The 24,396-nt window shown below is 45.8% G+C and overlaps 1 protein-coding gene across 2 annotated transcripts in view; it reads left to right on the forward strand.

Moving 5' to 3' along the window:
- Positions 1-24,396, forward strand: part of ABAT (4-aminobutyrate aminotransferase) — a 39,866-nt gene that overhangs the window by 530 nt on the left and 14,940 nt on the right. The window contains exons 1-5 of one of the 2 annotated variants that reach the window (XM_048962128.1): positions 7,559-7,715; positions 14,183-14,298; positions 19,660-19,757; positions 20,837-20,866; positions 21,699-21,816. In XM_048962128.1, coding sequence (XP_048818085.1) covers positions 14,229-14,298; positions 19,660-19,757; positions 20,837-20,866; positions 21,699-21,816 — 316 coding nt within the window. In that variant the 5' untranslated portion in view covers positions 7,559-7,715; positions 14,183-14,228. Of the gene's footprint in view, positions 1-7,558; positions 7,716-14,182; positions 14,299-19,659; positions 19,758-20,836; positions 20,867-21,698; positions 21,817-24,396 lie in introns of those variants that run through there. The other variant, XM_048962127.1, reaches the window with a different exon arrangement.

Consider the following 24,396-nt stretch of genomic DNA (forward strand, 5'->3'; position numbering starts at 1 on the left):
TGAGAGCCTTGCCATGAGGAAATTGCCTTGCGGATGTGTTACGGTCGGGTTATCGTCTTGTGAACCGCATCGAAGGCGCTTTTTGCAGCCTCAGCTGTATCTCATCTCTCTGTTAGTCAGCTGCTCCCCGTGTCAGGCGCTTGGGGGGGGGGGGGGGGGGACGGCAGATCCAGTTCTGCCACAGCTGTGATTTTGTACCTGTTTCAGATACAAATTGAGATTGCCTTCCTTTCTTAACCAAATGGCAACAGCTTGTGGAAAAAGGCCGTTGAATGCATGAATACCATATTGTCCATTGTTTACTTAAAGAAATCAAAGCTATTGCATCTTAAAATTTGCCTGTATTTGCCACGTGCCAGAAAACCACTGAAAAGATGACTCTGAAGTTATGTGAGTCTCCTGGCATGGGATGTGTTTGCTTAGTGTTGTTTTCCAATACCATTGGATCTGTTCTTGTACATTGCATGTTGTCAGTCTGTGCATCTTTTTGCTCCTACAAGTGCTTCAGTGTTTTTCAGGCAGAATGCTGAAAGTGCATGGAGAATGGAAGCATCTTATTGCTTCCAAAAGAAACAGTAATAGAAAAGGGTTGGATTTTATAGCTCCTGTCAGGAGGGCACCTAGAACTGTATGCAGGAAGGTGTGAAATTATAGGTAGGCAGTGCCAAAATGCCACACTGGGCTCTGCAGCTTCAAGGCCACTGGCACACAGCATGGATAATTGCTACTCTGGCCTCTCACCTGTGGAAGGATGAATATGCTTGAACATTGATGGAACAGACTGATTTTTGAAGAGGCCAAAAGCGCCCAACCTGATCAGTCAAATTCCTGCTCTTTAAGAGCAGGAGAGATTGGTGTAGGTTGAAGCAAACCAACTGAAGTATATCTCTGTCCTCTGTTTCTGTATTTCATGATCTGTTGTATCAAACCACAGTCTTTCTTCCTGAAATGATGGCTGTGGGCCAGGAAGACAGGGAAGATGGTATTTTCTTTGCCAGATGGTATTTGTGCAAAAATAACAGTATTCTGGGGGGTTTTCCAAAGGATTTAAAGTGTGTAAAACAGGGTTGTCTTAAGCAGTTTCTGTGTCCTTGAATTACCTTGTTTATCTTTCCTTATGCAAAAAGACTCCACTGTACCTTTACCCTCTCTCCAGGAGCAAGATGGTGGAAATTCAGCAGGTCAGGTGAGAACTTTCCAAGGCTGTCTTGCCCTCCTGGCACACCTTTGGCAGGTGGCAGAGGAGGTTTCCTCTTGCTGTCCAGTGGGTGTGTGTATCTGCAGCAGAGGGAACACCTTCAGAGTGGGGTTTTTGACTTCCAAGGACGTGGCACTGCTGGTTTGCAGTTACAGACTGGTACTCAGCAGGACTGAGGGCAGATCTCAAACAGTAGAGCTGCCATAGGATTCAGATGCCTAAGCTTTTTTATAGACTTTATTTTTTGTATGATGGAAGACTGCAGTGATTGTAAGCGTATGTCTGTTATGTATGATGAGTGGGATGATGAAGCAATGAGTAGAACAGTTCTGTTTGCTTCCTTGGTGAGTTTCTCATCCAGATTTTATAACTCTGAAATGTAGCTTGGCACTGGCAGGGAACAGAGCTCTTTGAGGTGTGTTCATCTCCTTACGACTCATGTGAAACTCACAGCTTAGAAATTAAATTCTCATTCTGCTTTCATTTGGGGTGGGTCGAAGCAGTGCATCGTTCTGGAGGTTCCTTATAGGAAGCCAGCACGCCCTTCTGGGTGGCACAAATGCAGTGCTGCTGTTGTAGTTGCCCAGCTGTAATTCTGAGAGCAAAGCTACTTCTAAACAATGTTCTCAGCATGCCTCAACTCCCAAGTCTGGCACGTTTTTGGGGAGATTACATCCCTAGCAAGATCTGAGGTGGGAAGTTGGCTGGGTAGTAACAAAGACTGAGTAGGCATTCCTGGAGCAGTTCTTACCTGGCACCTGCTCAGATGTGTCAGCAGTATGGAGTGTGGTCAGGAGAGCATCACTGGGGCATGGCCCTCTGGGCAGGGGATTCCTTAGCTGCCAGTAGTTGCTGTTGTGGAAAAAGCCTGCTTGAGCTTCCCTGGTTCACAGAGCATTCTTGCTCTTCGCTGACTCCCTAATGAGGTTTTTCTCTGAGTCAGCGGAGAGGTTTGGATTCAGGTTCCTGGCTCCAAACCCTTTCTCCACTCTCTGCTGCCAGTTCAGATTTAGAGCTGCATCTGCTGTGTGAGTGTGGGTGCTGGGGTCACGGTGAGCATCTCCCCCTCGTTTCATTTTGTCTGTGCAGCTGTTGGGTAGAAGATCTGCTCTTGTGGAAAGGGGATGGAGGATTCCCATGCATGCAGGGAAGCACTGTGCTGCTGGCTGATATCTCAGCCCAGAGTATGCAGGTGATGAACTTGTAGGGATGGTGGTGTTATGGATTCTCACCATGAGGTTTTCTTTTCTGGTTGCTTTTTTTGTTTGCAGAGTTTCTCTTTTTTTCTTCCTTCTCCTTGTGACCTTGGACTAGTCACTAGTATCTCACAGAACAAAACAACGGGTGTCAGGAGAAGAAATAAATTAGTAATGATGTTTTCATAACTTCATTTCTTATGCTTGGCTCAGTTTTCAATATCCAGCTTCCACCTGTGAGCCTCCTAGCAGGCCAAGCACGAGGCAGCAAGTTTCTCGAGGAAGTCTGTACCCTGGTGCTGGAGGCTCTCATGCTGACTTTTTAAGCCTGTAATTATGGTACAAATTTATCTCTCTTTCCCTCCTCTTCCTACCCAACCACTGAACAGCCTTGCAGGTGTTCTCACCCAGGCCATGCCTCCTGCCTTTCCAGCTCTGCTCTTTCTGAATGTGAAGCAGTGCAAACGTAGAGGCCTGCAGAAACCCTGAGGGGAGCAGAGGGAGCAAGAAAAAGTAAGCTTGTGGGGAACAATAATACCCCTCATTTGTATAGCATCAAGCTCAGTGTTGATTAATCACTCGGAACATCACAGCAGCGTGCCAACTTTGAGTTCTGTTTTAGCAAAGGAGAGTGGATGTGGAGATTCTTGGCAGCACCCCCTGATGGCAAACAGAACTGCAATCAGCTCCTGTATTTTAAATTGGTCTGAAAATAATACAAGAATGTGAATAAGTGGTGCAAATAACAGTAGTTAACTATTTTAAACAAGTTTGGTGTAGTTCATTAGCAGTAATATTTTTTGTTTTAATAATGCATCCTCCAAATCTGGTCTGCCAGCCTCTATTTGTGTCGGATGCCAATAATGGGAACCAGCCATCCTGTTGTCATCTCTCTTTCTGCTGCTTGCGTTCCCCAGGTGCTCAGCTGACACTAGTCTTGTGATGTACACCAAAAATATAAAATTAGAATAAATTTTGAACAGCTTGCTGTATAAATCTAATGATAAGAATGGTGCCTCGCTGGGAATTAGAGAATACTTCAGATTAAAAAGCTAGTTAGAAATCCAGCTGCTCTTGCAAGCAGTCAGTGCTATGGGCAGACTGGAGGCCATGACTTCTGAGTCGTTGCTGATTTCCTGGCTGCAGGCAAGACATACTGCTGGCTCCCTGATGGCAGTGCTCCCAGGCAGCAGGCACAGGGATGCATTTACTTCTGTGCTTTGTGTTGCTTCCCACCTCTGTGTGTGTTCATCCCAGCACCAGTGTAAAGCAAACCTTGTTGGTTTTGCTCTGTGGCTGTTGCTGCAATGCAGCTTCTTGGAAAGGGAAATAGGATTACAGAAGCAGGGTGTGCTGGTGGAGGTAGGAAAGGAGAGGTAAGTGTGGCTGTGGTAAATCCCACAGTAGTCCTTGCTTGCATTCTGGCTTCACCAGATAACAGAACTAGGTGGAGAAAATGTTTGGTTTGGTGCACAGTTTGGTCAGCAGCTATTGGAGGGGCTGATGTAGCTGCTGTAATGTGGTGCTTCTGCTGTGGCAGCTGAAGAAAAACATGAGAAAAGCCAGAGGAGGGAGTGGTGTCGGATGGAGACCATGAGGAGCGGAGCTGGGGGTCGGTTTGGGATTTTGCAGGACCTTCTGATGTGATCTGTAGATTCCCAGTGTTCATTTGCACACAGAAGCTTGAGCATTGTGTGATTGTGAATGAGGGTTTGTTCTTTGCTTCTCCGTCATCTTTGGCATGGTGCAACTCTGTTAAAAATGATACAACAAGGAAGGAGTGAGGATAGTGCAGTGAATGCCTTTCAGATCCAGTATACCTCAAATCATCATCAAAAAAAAAAAAAAGAGGGGAAAAAAAAGCCTTTCTTTGTTCTTCTTCCATTGGTAATTCTGGAATTCGTGAGCTAATTCTGTAACAAGTATAACAACCCAATGAACTTCGGTGGCTCGGGGTCTGGAGGTCCTTAGAGGTTGCCCTTTTAGTTTTCCTTGCTTAACGCTTCTCCTTGCTGTATGCTGATAAATTAATCCAGTTTGTATAAAAGGTAAGAGAATTTTTCTAAGCAAACCTATGGTTGGTGGAGTGGTGCTATATGTAAGCCAAAGGATTTCATTTGCGGAATATATATCTTGCTCAAGCTCAGTGGCTACACTTCTCCCCTCCCCCCCCCCCCATCTGGAACCCAAAAATAATTGTAAAAAACATCCTAGGAAATTGAGCCATGGAGTGTATTGAAAGTAATACTGTGTTTGTGTCTCTCTTCCCTAAAGAGCTTTGGAAACTGCCCAAGTGTTTTGGAAACTGAGTCCTGAACATCAGGCAATTATAGGACTTCTGAATAGTACAAATTCTTTGTAACTGTACTGAATTCCCCTATTGCTTTCCTTTCTCTTGTCCTGAATGTAAGTTCTGTATTTAATGTGAATTCAAGTCATCTGCAATCTCAGACCTTGAGATCCTTCCTGAGTCTTGTGGCAGCCCGTTGTCGTGCAGGGGGACTCGGGCCTGGTGCTGGCTGTCCTGTCATGCTGTGCTCTCTGCATCATGAGGCTGATAATTGCTATTTCTGGATACTGAATTTTTCTCAGATACTGGAGCTGTTTGTGCTGCTTTGTTTTTCCTTAACAGTTGAAGCAGACCTTTCTCAAGTGTGAGGCAGTGATGGAGGAAGGTGGTGGAGTTGCTCTGGGGAGAACGTGCCATCATTTGCAGAGCAAATCAGCGCATTCTGCATGCTAACTGTGCTTTTACTTGGTCTGGTGGACCAGTTTAGCCTGATTCCCATTTTGCCTTGCATCATCATACTTCTCAGAAAATGTGCATAGTATTCATGTGTAGAAATCTACATTGCTTTGGAAAAGCATAGTTTTGAGCAGGAATTCTGCTAAACAGAAGATTCTTTTCTAACAATAGAAGACTGTAATGAGTCTTCCGTGGAAAAGTGCATATCAGTGCAGATTGTAAAGTTACGGTGGGTGGTTGGCAGTGTCCTTTCCAGTGAGGAACAAGTTGAATAGATCTTGTAATCAGTGTTCTCTTGATTAAATCAAATGGAAGTCAGTGGCTTTCTTGTTGCAATCCACAATTCTGTGCACTGTGCATGTTTTAGACTCCTCAAGTAAGTGGTTAGCAGTTGCGATTGCTGGAAATCACTGACCTCGGGGTGCTTGGGGCTCCAGCCTTCACCATGCAGCAGGACCAGCATGAGTTGTTGCCTCCCCATCTGTGCACCTGGCCTCTCAGGGAGGGTAAGGAGGGGCTGAAAGCAGCCATGGAGCACTTGGTTGTGAGCTGTGTCTGTTGGGCACAGCACTGGGTGGTGCAGGGCAGCTCTCAGCAGAGGCACGGGCATGTCAGTGTCTTCCCAGAGTGCTCAGGAGCTGTGATGCTGATCATTCACTATATAGGTGCTAATAAACTGCAAATGTGGTGCATTTCCTTTGAATACAACCTATTATATGTAGTCTGTAGTACCTGCTGCTTTCTTCAGCCCCTTCCCCTTGGCTTTGCAGTGTGTCCCTGTGCTCCCATCTGTGTGAGTGGGCTTGCTGTGCTGTGACAGATGAGCTGGTTAGCAGGTTTGCTTCAGAAGCAGTTTGTTTTGCTGTTTGGCACCCGGCAAGGGCCGGTTTCAATATGTCAGTTTTAGGTCTGGTGGCAGAGCATGGGGTAACTGTAAAGTTCAAAAAAGCAGTCTATGTAGGTAAGTGGTAACAGGTTTGAAGTTATGAAGTAGGGGAGGGATCAGCTTCAGTCTTTAATTTTAGTTCACAACCACAGCTTTTTACTTGTGGTATCTGTCTTATAAAAGACTCCTCGCAGCAGCAGGGCCAGCCTGTCTGTCCCCACATGTCACAGCATCCCTGTCAGCAGCAGCGTGCCAGCAGAGTGTGTTGGCACTGCAGAGCCATAGGGAGCAGCAGGGTGACAGCATGCTGCGTACCCCATGGTGGGGCAGGCACTGTCTGTCAGCGTGCACGTTGTCTGTGTCTGGGTAATGTTGCGATGGGGAGAGACTGCATGGCATCTGCTCCCCCTGAACGACTCTGTCCCTCGCTGTTCACAAATTATTACAGTGTTCCAGCCAAGTGAGTGCTGCTGCTGTCTGCTGAGGAGGTAGTGGAGCCGGGTGTGCTGCTGTGAGTGCAGTGCAGACCCACGTCACTGGTAGGCTCTGTGAATGGCTGCGATCTCGGCTGCTCCCCGTGCACATCCCCGTGTCTCCTTCACATGCCCAGGCCCCATCCCTGCAGTGTGCTGTGCGTGTGCTGAGTTGGGGCCTGGACTGTAGCCTTGTTTCATTCCATGCAGCAGTGTCAGCTGTGGGCAGAACCAGCCCAGCAGAGCCTGTATGAGACACTGCATATCCTGACAGCTATGGGGTCTGGAGCCCCGGGATCAGCAGCGCAGCATGGTGTGGGCCGGGGACGTGGCTGAGCTGTTTTAATATCCTGATTACTGAAGTGGGTAAGTCACCATCTCGCTTGTAACGATTACGGGTTTCTGCTGTGATTTTCACCCATCGGTTGCCACAGCAACAGTGCAGCAGCTCAGCTGTCACACAGATTTAAAACCGAAGCGGCTCAGCCTCTCCCTGTGCTCTGGCACATCTCCTCTGTGCCCCCCAGTGCCATGGCAACCCAGTGGGGTGCCCTATGTTTCCCCTTTTCCCTCCACCCCAGCACCACAGCTGCCCTGCCCAGCGGGGCCCCAGCCTGCAGGGATGCTGCTGTGCTGGGGCTGCTTTTGTTCCCGTTAATGTCAGCATTGCTTGTACTTTCCATCTCAAGGAGGTGGTGTGATGGTGCCCGCTGGCTTTTGTGCTCCCTGCGTCTGAGGGAACCAAGCAGAGGTTATTTTGTGGTAGTTGTGCTGCCTGGCGTTATCCTGGGGATGTTTGCAAACTGGAGCGAAACAAAGGGTTTTAAAGAGAAAATCTGTTCTTCAGCTTCCACGGTTCTGGAAGACTGAGAGGCCGTTTCAAGCTGTGATGCAGGCAGGCTCACGTCTCCGTAAGCTGTTTTCAGAATCCCGTGGAGAAGCATTCAGACGAAGTGAGGCGGGTGCAGCTGCGCAGCAGAGGCGCGGGGGTGCAGTGGCAGCCAGGTGTGCCGGCGCACTCTCCAGAACTCACGGCATCCCCTGGTGCACTCAGGGCCCCTGGGTGATGCCTGTTCCCGCTGCTGACAGCCGCAGGCGGGTGCTGCAGGGAGCTGACGGCAGCAGCTTGGCTCCTGGCTGCAGCCCACATTAAAGCAAAGGGAAGAGCGGCTTCCTGAGCCGGCAAGCTGGCTGCCGCGAGCTGGCACACGAGCATGTAAGTGCCTTTGGTGCGTGCTGTGCGGCGGGGCTTAGCGTGGGCTGCGGTTGGTGCCCCGCACACGGTGCTGGTTTGTCTGCGTGCAGGTGTGTGCCACGTTCAGGTGTGCCTCACGAATGTGCTTGTTGTGCTGCTGTGTGCTTGTTGTGCTGGGTTCCTTGTCAAAGAACCCTTCTGCGTCCATCTGCTGCTCTGTGTTCATCCGGAGTGGCGGTCACCTTGAGGAGCCGGAGCTCTGGCTCCCGGTTCAGGCATCCTGCTCACTGTTCTGCTGGCTTCCTCACAGTCAGCGACTGCCTCGGCAAGCAGAATAAATGGTATTTACTGTTCATTGGATGCTGTTTTTGTGACCTTGAGGAGGCTGAGGTGGGATGCTGAGGAGTCAAACCTCAGAAGGAATACCGCTGGGTTTCCTTAAAGGAAGCTGCACCTCAGCGTAATTTGGAATGCTTGGATTTTTCCACAACCACAGAATGCTTGTGGAACAACTTATCTGCAAAGCTCAGCTGTATTGTAATGTCACTTGGTTAACCCTCTGGGAACCAGACTGTGTTTTGATGGAGATGTCCGGAGGTTAACAGATAGGTTTGTTTATCTTGTTGCCACCTTCCTTTAAAATGATGTGTTCACAGTACTGAGCTTGAAGAGAGGCTGCTATGGGCAGCTCACAGATAAAGATACCCTGAAATAAAGTGCATGTTTTGCTATGGGCAGTGATAAAAAATGAAAAACTAAAAGTGAAGATAACGTTAACAGTTGGGCTAATGTTAACTTAATCATGCTGAGTTTTACACTTGCACACCAACTTCTAACACTGATTTGTGCCAGTTATGTAGGTGTCTTTACCTATGGCTCTGGAACTTGCCTAATTTTTGCTAGGTGCTTTCAAGATCCTGTTTGTTCTTTTCCTGAGACAGTGCTGGGTAGGTCTAGGTGCAGTACCTCAGGTGCTGCAATAGTGCTTACAGCAAAGATGAGCTGCTGGAAGTTTTTGTGGGTCACCTGGGTCCTTGTGTCACAATGGCAGCTTTTCCATCCAGTTTTACTCTCTGGAATATGGGGGTCTTCTGTTGGTCCAATGTTTCTTGGAGGGAAGATGAGGTAAGACAAGGGCAGAAAGGTTTTAAAAAGTGTGTCAGTATCTAACCCCCATGCTTAGAAGCCATCTGAGGAGGAGAACCCAAGTGCATGAGGACAGGACTTCTTTCTATGGGTGAGTTTGCCGGCAGATCTGCAGGCTCCTGTTGTAGCTTCTGTGCTGAGTCAGCTGTGACCAAGTGCTGGCCTGATTACATGGGTACTGCTGTATCACAACTTTCAGTCTGTAGACATATTTTTGTCTTGTGTGTTGCATCTTGCTTTGGGCTTTCACTGCTGTTTCCAAAACAGACTGAGTGCTGGCTGATGCGGTGAGAGAAAGTAGCTGTGCTGCTTTATAAGCCTGTAATAAGCCCATTTATTAGGGATGACTTGTGCTGCTCTGTGCAGAATTTACTGCTTTGTTCAAGAGGTGAAAGACAAAACCAGTCTTCACGTTTCAGATTGGAACAGCAATGGGAATGTTTGATCCTGTTGGTGTCAATAAATAAATAAGCAACCATGAATAACAGACACTTGAGTTTTACTTGTAACTATGACAACTGTGTCCTTGACAACTTAAGTACAATCACGGGGTTTCCAATTACATCCTGTTCTACACAAAGCCGCTGCTGTTATTAAAGGAATCAATGGCAAAAGCAACTGTGTCACCCGTTTTGGTGGTCGATGCACCCATCCATTTTCACATCACTGTCTTGGTTGGTTGGTGGTGCTGCTCAGTGGAAGTTGCCTTGGCAAGCTGTGCTCTGCAAGGCTGCACTTGTCAGCCATTGGCAGAAGTCATTTTGGTTACGGCATCTTGGGCTGCTGTGTTTCAGTGTGGGCTGGGCTTTGGAGGACGGGGCTGTGGGCCCATTGGTGACAAAGCCGCACAAGGAGCGAGTGGGATGAGCGCTGCACTGGGTGCTGTGCTTCCAGAAGTTGGGGGTTTCAGCTCGGTTCTGTGCTTTGCCTAAATGAGCACTGCACAGAAGGTCTAATGCTAGCCTTATGTGGGCACTAGATGTAAGTTTCCATGTAATTACTTCTTAGGAGGACTTAGAGCCTTAGCTCTAGTTATCACTAGGAATACCTGGCAATAGTCTAGCAAACCTCTCTTGTAAATGCTGTTGCAAGCTAGTGCAAAAAAATTCAATGAAATAGGTCGTGAGAAAAACTTGCTGAAGTAAAAGGAGTTGTTGTACTTCACTGCATGCACTCTGGCTTTCGTTACTCTAAAGGTGTTACTGAACTCAGCTCTGCTTCTGGGACCAACAGTTCAATACAACAACATGCTGGCAGGCTTTTTTTTTTTTTTTTTACCTTATTGGTTACTGTGTTAAAATGACTAAAGCAGTATGTCAGGATTTCTCACGTCACCCCACGCTGTCAGTAATACAGATAACATGAAATCCTTCAGCTTGTTCCTTTTTGATCTCTGGGAAGAAGCAGACCTTCCTTGAAGGACAGCAGTGATTGCAGTGCAGTTTTCAAACAGCAAATGCTGCATGTATGGAATCTTTGTACGTAGATATGCGCTGTCAGTAGGCTGGCCCTTTCTTCCTCAGATGCAGACCTGAGGAGAGACTTCATTACATTTAAAGGGTGGCAGACCAAACTACTCTGTCTTCCACCTCAGCCATACTCTTTGTGAATTTGCAGATTTGTCTTCAGATCCTCTGGGATGTCCTTAAGCTGAGTATATGAGTAAGGTACATGAGATGCAGTACTGAACACATGCAAGGTGCCTGCTCGTGAGTGCTGGAAACCAGCAGAGCTGTCCCCCTGTAATAACCAGCCTTGGATTCCTTGTTTTTGTAAGAGAGCGCCCTGCAGCACTCGGTTTTTGTGGGACCCATACACAGAATGATATCTGCCAGAAGTTAGTGACAGTACTGAAAACTGAGCAGCAGGGGATTTTTAGGAGTCTGTGAGGTGCAGACTGCAGAGGGATAGGCAGATTTTTCCTTTGAACTTGTCACGCTGTCACAGAGTAAGAGATGCTCAATGGCACGAATGAGGCTGGAACGCTCATCCCTTCTCAGCTCAGAAGCTGCAGTCCTATCCAGCTCCTTTTTCTCAGCCTTCCCACCTTTCTTCTTTAAAAAAACAAAAAACAAAAAACCCCAAAACTGCTTATCCCATCTCTTGGCATTCGGCAGTTCCAGCCTGTGTGATGGGGGCCATGATTCCTTCTTATTAATTCCCTTGTTGTGACCCTGTTATCTAAGGTTTCCAGCTTGCCTCTATTACACTTCAGTCTGATTCTTTTCCAGAAAAGCTGCCTGAAGAGCCCTGATATGCAGATGGGGAGCATTATGGATGTTAGAAAAGGAGAAATGAGTTCAGAGGAGATCAGTTCTACAGAAGACTGGACTCTAATGCTCTATCCTGTCATGGGTCTTTGTAGCAGTGGCTGGACTTGCTGTCCTGCAAAGTCAAGGGAATTCCCTTTTAATTCAAACGAAGGCAAGCCTCACTTGATTTTCAGCAAAATGTTTGAATCCAAGCAAACAAGGCTAGCAAGTAGTTTGAGATGCCTTGTATTTCACAACAATTAATATGTAACCCAATGATTCCTCCGGTGCTGTGTGTTTTAGAGAAGTCAAATGAAGGAAAACAGCAACAAAGAATCAATTTGTCTTTACCTCCCTGTCCTCTTCAGATACATATTGGGAAGACTTTGTGGGGTAATTTCAGTGTGCAGCTTGTGCTGCTGTTTCCAAACCACCTAATTGTTCCTGGTTAAATGGGTTTGGAGCAGCTGAGAGACAGCTGAAGGTGCCCCCATGAATTTAAAATAGGCTTCTGTGTCTTTGGCATGAACTGGAAGCCAGAGACACAAACCTGCAGTGCTGACTTCTAATCCATGCTTTGTAATGTCTGTGTATTCCCCTCTTGCTTTTGTATCTATGCTGAGGATGTTTTGGAGACAGATTTTTGCAAGCTGTGGTCTGAAGCAGGGATGTCATGCTGCATTAGCTTCCCTGTTAGCAAGTGAGAGAGTGTTGTACAGAGTCCTACTTTCTGTATTTTGGTGTCTGCATTGAGCACCCTGAGCGTTGGGTTCCCTCACTAATTTCTTGGATTTTTCCAGGGGTTCCCCCCACTGCTTGTTAGCCCATGGAGACAATTTGTCTTTATGTGTCTGCAATCAGCTGCCTCTAACATGCATTCTGAGCAGCTGCTGTGCACAGCCATCGCTAACCTGGTGCAGCTCATTCAGTTGCTATCAGAGGAAAAATAATACAAGGATTTCTGTGAACCTTTTCTCTCTGGAAAGGTGTCACTTCTTGGAAGTCTGAGGTGCCCAGCATTTCATCTCAAAGCCAATCTGAACATTGTCCTTTGCATCCCTATCTGCAGTCTGCTGTCTGACACTGCCGGCTCTGTTGTGCCTGGATTTGAAAGCAGCTGCCACTGTCTGTGGTGCCGGTGGAGCAGCTCTGTGCTGCAGCTTGGCCATGTACACACACTGATTTCTTTTGGCTTCCAATCTGTCTCTGCTGCTGGGGGTGCTGGAGCAAGCAAGGCCAGTGGGAGTTGATCAAGAGATGGATTATGAAAGCAAAAATCAATTGCTTGTTATGATAACCAAATAAGATGTGCTTAGACAAATGTACCACTTGTATCAGCTAATCTTTTGTGAGAATTTGTGTGCTTAATGGAGATGGAAAAGAAGTTGAATTTAGTTATGCTCAGATGTGATATTACGTGATTCATTCTGACTCTGGACTGGGAAATGGTGAAACTTTTTATGTAACAGCTGCCACTGAAAATTAGGGCTGAGCTGCTTTATTTTTTTAAAACTCTTGCGATAACCTTTTCTTGTGAGTGCTTCAGAAAGGCAATACCAAAATGCTGTTTTGAGCCTGTGTAAGTATCGTATCTCGAGCACTAAAGGCCTTTAGATAAAAGGCAAACAGAAGTGAAAGATAAAAGACAGCATTTTGGGGGCAGGCATGAAGGAGATTCAGCTGGGAGATGAAGAGTGGGTGCTGCTGGAAGGAACCTGCTCACCAATGGGTAGGGCTCTGCATTTGATTTTGATGGGAAGAGATATCATCATGGAGAAAGCAGGGAGTCAGTTTGTAGCAGAACACCCATGGGAGATGGCCATGAAGGGGGCTGGGACGATGTGGTGCTTTCATGGCAGGTTGAGCTTTCTGCCTGGTACGTTCACGCTGCTCTGGGTGCTCAGGTTAGCTTTTATCAGTCTCGTGGGGGCACTTAGATCTCACAGAGCAAAGTTACAGAGGGAATAGTCGCTTTCCAGAGTATGGAGCAGGCAGATAGCTCTGAGCAGAGGACATTGGGGTGGTTAATCATTGTGAGAGCTGTGGGGCCGATGGGCCCTTTGGTGGCTGTTTTCTGCTGTGGTGGTTTCACTGACTCAGACTCACCTATGATTTTCATTGGAGGATGATAATGAAATAAGAAACGTGAGGTTTGGAGCTCATTCTTTGCTCGTTGATAATGCACAGGTTAGCACAACTGAAGGGAGAAGCTAAGCATAAAACACTAAGGAATCCATGAACACACCCTGCTTTATGGAGAAGTTCCTGTTGTCTGCCCAAGCATCCCATTCCTTCCACATCTCTGACCCCAACGCCTCACAAAGCTGACACAGCTTTTTCTAAGCTGTGCACCAACGTTGTGCAAGTGTTTGTTCACCTTGGTGGATTTCAAAATATATTGAAAAGAAAATTGAACTCAGAGCAAGCTACAAGAATCCAAGTGCTGTGTCAGTTGTCTGGAAAGGCAGAGGTGATTTTCTTTGTACCCTGAGTACTAATTTATCTGTGAGTTAATAGATCTCCGCAGGCAAGGAGTTCTATGTTCTGTTCTGCCACTTCTGTAAGCCCTGCTCCTGGTCAGGGCTCTGCACACCTGGGTGGGTGCAGCCTGAGCCTTCCCTGCTGTGCTCTGAACAAGCCCAGCTCTCATAGATGTCATTGGTTGGTAGATGCTGGGTTTCTTCAGAGAATGAGTTTTCTTTTTTATTTCCTAATGTTTCTCCTGCTGTCTTCTTGACTGAGATGAAGTTATTATAAACTTAAGGTTGAATCTGAGTAATGCTTTTAGCCTGAGGGATCTGTGGCTGGAAACAATTTTTAAGGAAGTTTAATATAGTCTAAGATACACGCTGAAAGTAGATGAGCAAGGGAAGAGGGGAAAATAAATTATCTTTTTACTTCTTGGCTAAATTAAAGTTGGGAGGTACAGATTTGCTCTAGGAGTCCTTTGCCTGAACAGGACCCAGCATTGGGCTCAGCTTGCCGTCATGGCACTGAATGGAGAAGCTGAGATGAATGGCACAGTGGCTGCATCTGCAGGACATGAATAAATGTTTTCATTCTTTTTTTTCTTCTTTTTTTTTTTTCCAGAACGTCGGCATCAAGATTGAGCCTTTTTGAGTAGAGAACATACAAAATGGCATCAATGCTGCTTAGTCGGCAGCTGAGCTGTTGTCTGCAGCAGAACTCCAGGCTGCTCATATTTGGTAAGTGATGGTTGTGGTTTTTGGTTTGTATTGCTACAATAGCAATTCTAGCGGAGAAAATTCCACTGAATGTTGCTGAGGTTTGTCCAGTGGTGCATCTTTCAAAACTTGAAGAACACTGTTCTGCATCTTGTATAACAATGCAGTTGTACAGCAGCGGCCTGCAGGGATGCTGAGTTGTTTTTTGTGGTTTTTAAGTTTGCAAACTGAAGAACTCATTAACTTTGCATGTTTACAATGCAAATTATTAACTGAAAAAAAGTTCTCCAGCCTCCACAGGGCTACTTTTTCACCCTGTGCGGTACAGGGATGCAAATATTTTCCATCAAAATCACTCTTATTCCCCTTCACATTACATAGTGTGACCATGCTGATTTCTGTCATGGGGAGGTTCTGCATGGTGGGTGCAAAGAGGGGGCCCTCGCTGGGCTGTGTGCTTCTGCCTGCACTCATCTGCATTGTAAAATGAACACTGAGCTGTAGCATCAGGAACTTTTTTCCTAAATATGTGATGACAAGTTCTTGCCTGGCCCAATGCTTGTACTTCAGCGCATGTGTGTGTATATCAAGACCCTGCAATCTCTGTGAAATAGGTGTTCAAGATTCTACAGATTTCTGTTGGTCTTTTTGGACAGAGCTTTAAGTCTGGCATCCAGCTTATGTGCTGCTACGCTGAGTGCAGTATGGCTGAATGGCTTTTTGTGTGACTGAGTTTCTTCTCTCATCCCACCCTCCTGCTGTGCCTCTGTGCTTCTTTTGCCAGTGCTGAACACAAAACCCTTCCATTGCTCAGAAACTTAGATTTAGTTGGTTTTCTTCTAAATAATACACTTGGAGGAGCAGCTGACCTTTGGTTAGGGGCACCAAGTTTGGTCTTTCAACTGTTGGAAAAGTCCCAGCTCAGTATTTGAGGACTGGTTGCCCTTCTATTTCTGGGAGTGACGCACTGATTATCTGAGCTGTGCAAGAGCAGTGATCGTTTGGTCAATAGTGCAAACGGAAAGTGCTTGCAGCAAGCAGACCTCCGTGAGCCATCTTTGAGCTAATCTGTCATCTCAGTGTGGGTGCTCCACATTCCTATGTTCCTCCCAGTGTCTTGCATTCTTCCATGGTGCTTTCCAACCAGGATCACGGGCTGTGACAGCTGTGCAGGACTCTTGAGTCATTAGGGTGCAGATGGGCGCACAGGGCTGACTCTTCTTTTAATGTTGCACTGAAGAGATGTAGGTCTTCAGTGCAAAAGGAATGCAGCTCTGGACTCCATTAGTCCATCTTTGCTTTCAGAAAACTTGTAAATGGGAAAGCATGTTGAAAGCAGGCTTCTGGCAAAGAATGTGGGGCCTTGTTGGCAGGTGGCATGGCAGCTCCACCGCACTTGGGGCAGGCTGCTGTGTGCGCCTGTCTTCAGGGATTAGAAAACACCAAGCAGCAATAGAAGCCCTCACTAGAAGGAGCAGTCCTGGCAGTCTTTTATCCTGCGGTGCTCCTGGATATAGAACAGGCAGGAGACTCTCACACTTGTAGAAAAATCTGAGCTTCAGGTCAATTTTAGCCAGCAATCTAACAGCATTCTGTTGTTAGCTGAGGGGATTGTACCATAATTATGAGGACAGGCTGTGACTCTAAAGATCCAGGTTCAGTTTCCTACTGATTAGCCTAAGGGATTGAATTCATCTTTGGATATTGAACTGCACAGCATGCCAAAAGGTCAGTCTTCTGCCTTAAGGTGCATCAGTTTGCATTAGTGCATGCCCACGTTCCCCAGGGACGCTGACCTGTTCCTAAAGGCACCCAGCAGCATGGCTTCTGCAGCTTCCCGAGGCGGTCTGCTCTATTGCTGAACAGACCTTAAATTTCAAGCTGTTTTCTAATGTTTAACCTAGGTTTCAAAACGGGGAAAAATCATCTCCTTACTCTTTGTCTTATCCTTGGTGGACCTGGAGGCTGAAATGCTTATTTTTAATTTGCGAGCCTTTTATGTATTTGAAACCTTCCTTAACACTTAGTGTTTTTGTCTCAGGTTATCTATCTATCTACATTTCAGTGTGTCCTCATAGGACCAGATGTTCTTCAGAATCTCTGCACTTTTACTGCAGTGCCTCGTGTGAACTGTCTGATGCTGTGCCTATCATATCTCAGCCCGGTTCCTCTCTCCCTACAGAGGATAATGTCACTTTATCTCACAGGCATGCTGCAGTGAAGACTGAGAGATACTAGTATTTGTTATTGATTTGTCCCCATCACAGCTATCTGGAAGACCTACAAGCAAACTAGCAGCTTGATGCTCGCATTACTCTGCTGAGAAGCCGATTTGGGATTCAGCTGTGGTGAGGGGAGGCAGCTGTTCTTACTCTTTCTTATGGGAGCTTCCACTTCTGCACTGTTTGATACCAGTTTTTGTCTTGGTCCTTGGAGAGCCCTGTTCCTCTTAAAAATTTCCAGTGTGCATGTGAGAGTACTGAAACACAGTCCATCTCATGTGCAACAGCTTCTGATCTTACAGCGTAAGCACTCTGTAAATAGCAGTCTCAGTTTTCACAATATTATGCAACAGTTATGTTCACTTTCCAAACACCTCTAGCTAGCCTGGGCTTTTGCCATTCCGTTTCAAGAGCTGGTAGTAACAGATTCCACGCAGCACCTAAAATAGGATTTGGAGGAAATCACAGTCCTCCTACTTTTGGCCGTCAGGGACTCCATGCTTCAAATTTCTATCTGGAAGATGGTTTGATAGACACTGTGAGGTAGAAGTTAAAAACACACGTGGGATATTTGTGTGCTGTGGCACATGCAGCGCCCCTCGTCGGGGCTGGGGGACATTCACTCTGTGATTTAGCACAGCAGAATACTTGCACTTGAGAAATGTGCCAGCATTTCTTTTCTGTCTTCTATTTTTTAGCTTTGGGAGTAGTTCCTCCTCTTAATGACACTTAGATAATTTTGGTGCCTCCTCTGGAGTTTCTCTTGGGTAACACCCAGTTGTTGTGCTCTCAGGAGCAGTGTTTATCAGTGTATTTTTGCTCAGACATTGTGGAGGCCTAAGGACTTGCTAGACCTGTGGTGAACCTCCCTCTCCTTCGCAAAGATTGCTGCTTAACACTGAGACCTGCTCACAGCAGTGTTCTTTGTGACTAACATCAGAAAGTGATGCAAGGGTGTATTTACATTAATTATGTTGCTATAGCGATATGTTTCTGTATTAAAAACTGCTGCACAAGACACCTGGTGAGTGATGAGGATAGCTTAGAAAACAGGAGTTGAAGAAGGAGCTTTTCTGTCTGCTAGCAAGTGATGGCATCCTGCTGTGTGAAAAGGAAGGATGTGATGATTTGCTGGTGTTACACACTCTGGTGTTTACAAAAATCGTGCATGACACAGACTTTTGAATAGCCTCCAAGAAGCAAGAAAAGCAGAATTTGATTTACTGTACCCACCATCAATAAAACAGGTGGGTTGAAAATCCACTGTAAGTCATTCAGCTGATGTGCTCTCTGATAATTAGGTTCATCATTTATTTTCTGACTTTTGATTTGATGTCAGGAGGTGCTCTGTTTGCTGTGCTGCCCCATATTAGCTATGTGTAATTAAAAAACATTACTAACTATTCTTCAGAGACAGATACCCTGCTGCAGCTCTTTACCTCTTCACATTCTTAAGACGAGAGCTGTGGTCACATCATTTGGTCCCATTCTTACACAAAATTAGTAGAACAGGAGAAACCTTTCTTCCACTGCTCTTCATCAGAAGGTCGGCAGGTTGAGTTGGTCCATTGGTTCAACAGCGTAGCATCAAACATCTGAGGGCTGGTTTACGTGTGAGTTGTAGTGCAGTATGAATTTCAAGGAGGGAGGAGCATGGCTGTAATAGGAGCGCATAGTCTCTCAACTGGCTGCTGCGTGGTGCTGGTGTGACAGGTGCAGAGGGGTGTGCTGTAGCCATTGCGGGTCGGGTAAGGGAACACACTTAAAGCTACCTACTGTAAAGCTACTTTCCTCTCAGCCCTGTGCTATTTGGCACGTTCCTGGGCGGCGTTATAATGAATCTGTTATGCAGTTCTTTCAGAATCTATGACGCAGAAATTACCAGCCCAGAGCACCAGCAGAAGGAAGGTCGGCGTTACTTCTAGGAAGCTCATTAGGTTTTTATTTATCTGTTGTTTACTGAGGTTTATAAAATAAATGCTGGTTAATGCAGGAGAAGAAGAAGCATTCAGTGTTGGTGTGCTGCTGTATCCCATCACGGATGGAGTCAGCGGCACATGGCTCAGCTGGGTCTCTTCTCCCCTTGGAGTCTCTACAGGCTGCCTGCTCTATCTGCAGCTTCATTGGTTATGTATCTGCAGTTGCTGTCTTTTCTGGTGGAACAGTTGCCATGCAGACTCCAATTTACATGAAAGCTAAACAGTGACACAAAAATGAAGTGGTGTTGCTGTAATGAAACCTATTAATAGCTTGCAGAGAGGCAGTGACGCATCTCGGATACAGCACACGGAATTAAAGCTGAGGAGATTTATCTTTGCAGACCAAATTTTCCCCAGATGAGCAGCAAGGGATGCTTTCCAAGTGCTGTGACTTTTCAGATAAACTTTCTCCAAACCAGGCTTGCGTGGCACACCTCTCTGCTGGCGGAATGGAGCCGAGGGCCTCGCGTGGCCTTCACAAATCGCTCCGGGTTAACCTGCCTGTCATGGACTGAAGGCTGTGCCTCATCCTTCAGGTATTGATCTGGGCCATAGGTGATCCCCCTGAGTGAAGCTTATTAATTTGTCTTTGATACTGCTCTGGCTAAAGGCTTGCAGGTGCTTTGTGACACAGATGTGGCTGTTAAGGACATCACTTCAGCTCAGCACTTAATGACAGTGCATGCACCATGCTCGTGGTCTCTTGCTGGGCACCTGGCTGAAGCTCCTGAGTCTATACCTCCTTGGTTGCAGATGCACAGTGAATCCTCTAACCCCCCTGAAGGAATGTACATGTATCCAGGAGGGATCCACCAGAAGCAAAGTGGTTCTTGGCACTTACTAACTGCATCTGCTTGGTGCCACGGGTATCCTAGCTCTGTTTGCTTGGCACTGTAATGAAGGCACGTGGGCTCTGTCCCTTACAGTAGGATTTGCCTCTGTTTCTCTAGGGCTGCCCTGTCGTCTCACTTCATTGTTGTGGGGGTTTTTTAAAGCTACCTCACTGGTATTAGTTTTATTTCATGCTTGTCAAAGAGATGAGATATTTGGTTCCATTCAGACAGCACGACGTAATTGGTCTCATCTGTCAACTGTTCACACTCAGGTAAGGTTTGGATATTTATTCTGAAGGAGAACACAGAAATTATGGTCTGTACTCAGGTTATCATTATCTCCTGCAGGGCACAGATATATCAGTCAAGCTGCAGCTAAAATTGATGTGGATTTTGATTACGATGGACCTCTAATGAAGACAGAAGTTCCTGGACCACGATCTCGGGTGAGTTCTCAAAGCATAGTGGCTTATTTATTTTTTTCTTTAGCAGCATTTAACTTATTAGAAAACAAATTTTATTCCAAACTTTAATTCTGATATGGATAAAAATCACATCGCAACAGTCTGTGCCTCTTTTATCAAAGTGCTGACGGAGAAAAGCCAGGAAGGGGGAAACCCTGCCTTGCATTGCCCCTCTCTGAGAGAGCTGAATTTCTCTGGAACTCAGCTGTCAGCTTCTCATTTGAAGTAACTGCGAGCCAAAGGGCACCATTTGCTGAAAGGCCTCTCTGCTTCCTGTGCAACTTTGGCTACTTGCAGGGCAGCCCAGCTGACTTCTTGTGATGTAAAATAATGCTTTGGTGTGGAAAACAATGCAAAGTTTCAGTTTGCTGAGCAGTTCTCCTCTGTCAGAGTCCATACTTGAACAGAAGCTGTTAAATCAGCAGAGGAAAAGCGAGCAAGCATTAGAGCTGAGGGCACTTACAAATGCTTCCAGTGTCAAAATAATTTTCTTCAAGAATTTGCATGCTGCCTCCTTTGCAACACAGGAATTTGCATGGAGCACAAACACAGTGGGCACAGTTATTCTGCATGTTAAGAAACTGATTTCTATTTTTTTTTAAAGCTGTGTTTCTAGAGCCAGTGTGCCAGTATTCCTTCCACACATGTGATTTGTCTCTTCTCCATTCAGCTGAGCAGTACAAAGGCAGCTTTTCCTTTTGGAGGCACACAGTTAAGCTGTGTGTGCAGCCCACGCAGTTCAGTGTGCCATAGTTTTAACCGTCATTTGTGCCCGTGCACTGTGAAGGTTCATGTGGCAAGTGCACTTGCCTGGTAATAAGATGAGATTGCAAGCTTTGCACATAGTTTATGTGGTCACATAAAGGAAACGTTCTTACGGGCTGGATGTGGCTCTGGGCAGCCTGGTCTGGTGGTTGGCAACCCTGCATGTAATAGGGGGTTGAAACGGCATTATCATTGTGGTCTTTTCAACCCAGGCCATTTTATGATTCTATGATTGTTGGCATTCAGCAATTACATTCCTGAGGCTGATCTATTTTCTTTTTGTTTGTTTCCTACAGGAATTAATGAAGCAGCTGAATGGAATTCAGGTAATTGGTCACATTTTCTGAGTTCAGTACAGGTGTCAGTGCTATGATTCCAGAACTTAGTTCAAAATCTGGTTTTGTATGTTTAGTTCTGTGCAAAAAAAAAAAAAAAAAAAAGAGGAATGTGGAATTTGGCTTTGAATGCCAAGTATATGATGCATGGTGCGTGTATACGATTGGATAAAATCTTTTCTAGTTCGTTTTCAATACTGTAGAATTGTTTTGCTAATATCAGTGATTTGTCTGTAATCAGTGGAACACTGTATGTGTCGTTTGAGTTACCACACGGCCATTGAGAACACAGGAGTATTTGGCCTTAGATGTGTGCCAGCCTGTGTGCTAATTGCCTTCCCAGGATGAGCAGTTCCTCAACCCTTGTGCTTGCTCTATGTGAAAGGAAGTACATTCTTGCCTTTAAGCTCCTTCAGAAACAGCTGCCAATCCGTGCCAGGTTTGTGTTCTGTGTAACTGCAGACATCATCTGGGGCTTCACTGAGTAAAGAAGCCTGAGCGTTCTCAGCCTGGAAGTTCTCGGATCTGGAACTCCCTCCTCCTCACTGAGGACTGGCAGAGTCATTCTGTTCACCTGGAGTCGTTCAGTCGTTGCCTGTTAGCTATCTGACAGATGTTAGAAATGGACATTTTTCTGCCTCCATTTTTTCCTTAGAACAGGCGACTCTTAACAGTTCCTCTTTATAAAAGTAGCTTTGCAGTTAATTCCCATGGAATGGATATAATGTGTCTTCATATTTTTTATCTTTATCAGATTTTGCTGTTGCTTCCTCCACGCTGCTGCTACGTAAAGCTTTCATTGCTTGTTGCTTTTCTCTTTAAGAATGCCGAAGCTGTGCACTTCTTCTGCAACTACGAAGAGAGCCGAGGGAACTACCTCGTGGATGTGGATGGCAATCGCATGCTGGATCTCTACTCTCAGATTTCATCCATCCCCATAGGTAGGAAACGACCATACCACAAGTTTTGCTTTGTCCTTTTGTTCTCTCAGGAAAACAAGTCGGTTAATTAACAGCAACCCAACAAAAGGCTGACATAATGTGTGCCTCGCTGTGCTCAGGATACCACACTGCTGTATTGTGCTGTGGTGTTTTCAAACAGCTGGGGAAACAGGGTTAAAAATACAGTCCTTATGGCTCACTTGGAGCACAGAGCAGTATCTAGAAGAAGCTCTAATATTAATTTGTATTTGCCATTCCGTGGTTTAGGCTTTGTCTGCTTGGATTTGGGTACCTTGTGATTCTGTAATAGTATGTTACGTTTTTGAACGCTAATATAATAAATCTAACTTAAAGACATTAACAGGAAAGCATGTTCTGTGCTTGAGCTAACCTTTCTTTCATGAGAGAGCTGAAAAGAGGAGTGGGCCATGTGGACTCCAGTGGGATTTCGTCATCCATTTATGCATCTTTGACATATTCATTCAATGTCCTGTCACATATTAAGGCATGGGACAGTGCTGAGTTTCATAGTTTGAAAGGAGTAGAAAATTAAGTGAACAAAATTCATGTCTTCAAAACAATTTTTCCAGGCTATTTATTCAGTTGAGTGTGGATTTCTTCTCCTGAAATCCCGTTGATTTAAAACAGGATTTTAACTGGTCTCTTTCAGTTCATTTCCTCCTCTCCTAATGATTGCTGAACTTTTATTAAAGCAAATATTCAAGAAATAAAATAGAATGTGCAGTGGGAAAACTGCCTGAAGTGCATTCAGGGTGCTGACAGATAGAAAGGGAATGCAGTGTGCCATGTAAGAGCTACAGTGCAGCACTTCATATGGCATCTCACGCACAGTGGATCTGTGATGTGCAGCAGCAAGTAAATGGGAATGTAATACAGGCTGACTTAAATCTGACTGAACACACAGTATTAGTTTTTTCTAAGTTGAACTCAATGACAGGGTAGCAAAGTGAAGCTGCAGAGGTCACTAACAGTGTCCTTGGTGAGAGAGATAAGTCCTAACTCGGACACCAGAAGAAAATCTTGGTGAGGATTGTGGGTGAGCTGACGTTCTCAGATCAAGGTGCTTGTAGTCATCGGTGCTTATCTCTGCACCTGCACTCAGTGGGATCTTTTGTGAATCAGCCAGAGCTCCCCAAGATTTAATAACAATCTGCTACAGCAGGAATGTACTTATCAGCAGAAGGTGAGAGGTAATAAGCACCAGTGCAGAGAGATAAGAAGTATAAAGAACCTGCAGGCAAAGATGTTCTGGGCAGTTTCTGTTTTAAAACTTTTTGGTTTTTTTTAACCACCTAGTTTGGGGGAGATAGTAACACATGTTCCTTTAAACCTGTGTCCAATGTGTGTAATTGAGATAGAAACCCCCTGAAGCCAAATGCCTGGAGGGGTCTATTGACATGTTTACATGCACGCCACCTGCAGTACCAAATGAAGTAATCTTTTTTTCCTATTGATGGTGAGGCCTGTTTTGCTCTTGGAGATTCACAGAGGTGCAGTTTGGTGTTGCTGGCAGCAGCCTGGGGTTCATTTCTTAGGGCTTTCTCCATCTCTTTCTTTCAGCAGTTTTGATCCCGTTGCAAACAGGCACATCCGTGAGCCTGGAGGACAAGTTCTTTTCTGCTGTGCTGATGGAGACAGACAGGTACAGTGATGGAGCAGGTGCCCTTCTCTTAGAGCCAGCTCTGTCACTGCTGATTCAAAGGTGCTGGAGAGTGGATTCATAAAGCTATAAACCATTGTGCTGCCCTTGGCAATGAAACAAGCTCCTGTCTGCTGTCTTAGCCCCGGAGCAGTCTGACTTTTGTCTGCAATAGTTACATAATAATTAACCATTCCGGTCTTTCCAGGGTTAGATTTATTAATATAAACCCACACAGCAGGTCAGCATCTTTCCGTTCCTGCTCCTTCAGAAAGGCAGGGTTTAAGGATTCTTTCTTACTGTGCCTTGGCAAGGATGTGCTGATGGGCAGAGAGTGCTGGAGGAGGCAGACAGAGCTGCGGGGCACAAAGTGAAGGGAAAGGAAGGCATCGTCTTGTGGGGATGGGAGAAGATGGGTTACGGGGTAACAGAAACCTTGGATTTGTGTTACATAACAGAAGGTACAAAGGTCTCTGCATTCTTCCTGCTAACTTAGCACCAGCAACAGAACCACACGTTTTTACAAGCAGTATCAGAGTTAATGCTTAAGCTTCCTAGGTGCTGGTGGTTGTTTTATAACAGGGGTAATTTGAGATTTCCTAAGCTGTGCTCTCCAGGGTGCCCAGGGCTGCAGCCACAGCTTCAGCTCTCAGCGCCGCAGCCCTCAGCTGTGTCTGTCTGTCCCATGGCAGCTGATGCGATGCAGGCTTAGTTGCCTGTGTCCAAATAGCCACTTGTATCATCTTCATAATCATTTTAACAGATACCTTGCAGAATGATGTGCAGCTAAAAAACAGTCTGGATATTCTCCTGTTTTGAACTAAAATATTCAAGATGGAATTTATAATTGATTTGTTAATGCTGTAACCAAATGCTCTGCTGCTCAGGCAGGATAATAAAGGCTGTTGTCATTCAACTAG

Source organism: Lagopus muta, chromosome 15 (assembly GCF_023343835.1).
Source record: "Lagopus muta isolate bLagMut1 chromosome 15, bLagMut1 primary, whole genome shotgun sequence".
Classification (NCBI taxonomy): Eukaryota; Metazoa; Chordata; class Aves; order Galliformes; family Phasianidae; genus Lagopus; species Lagopus muta.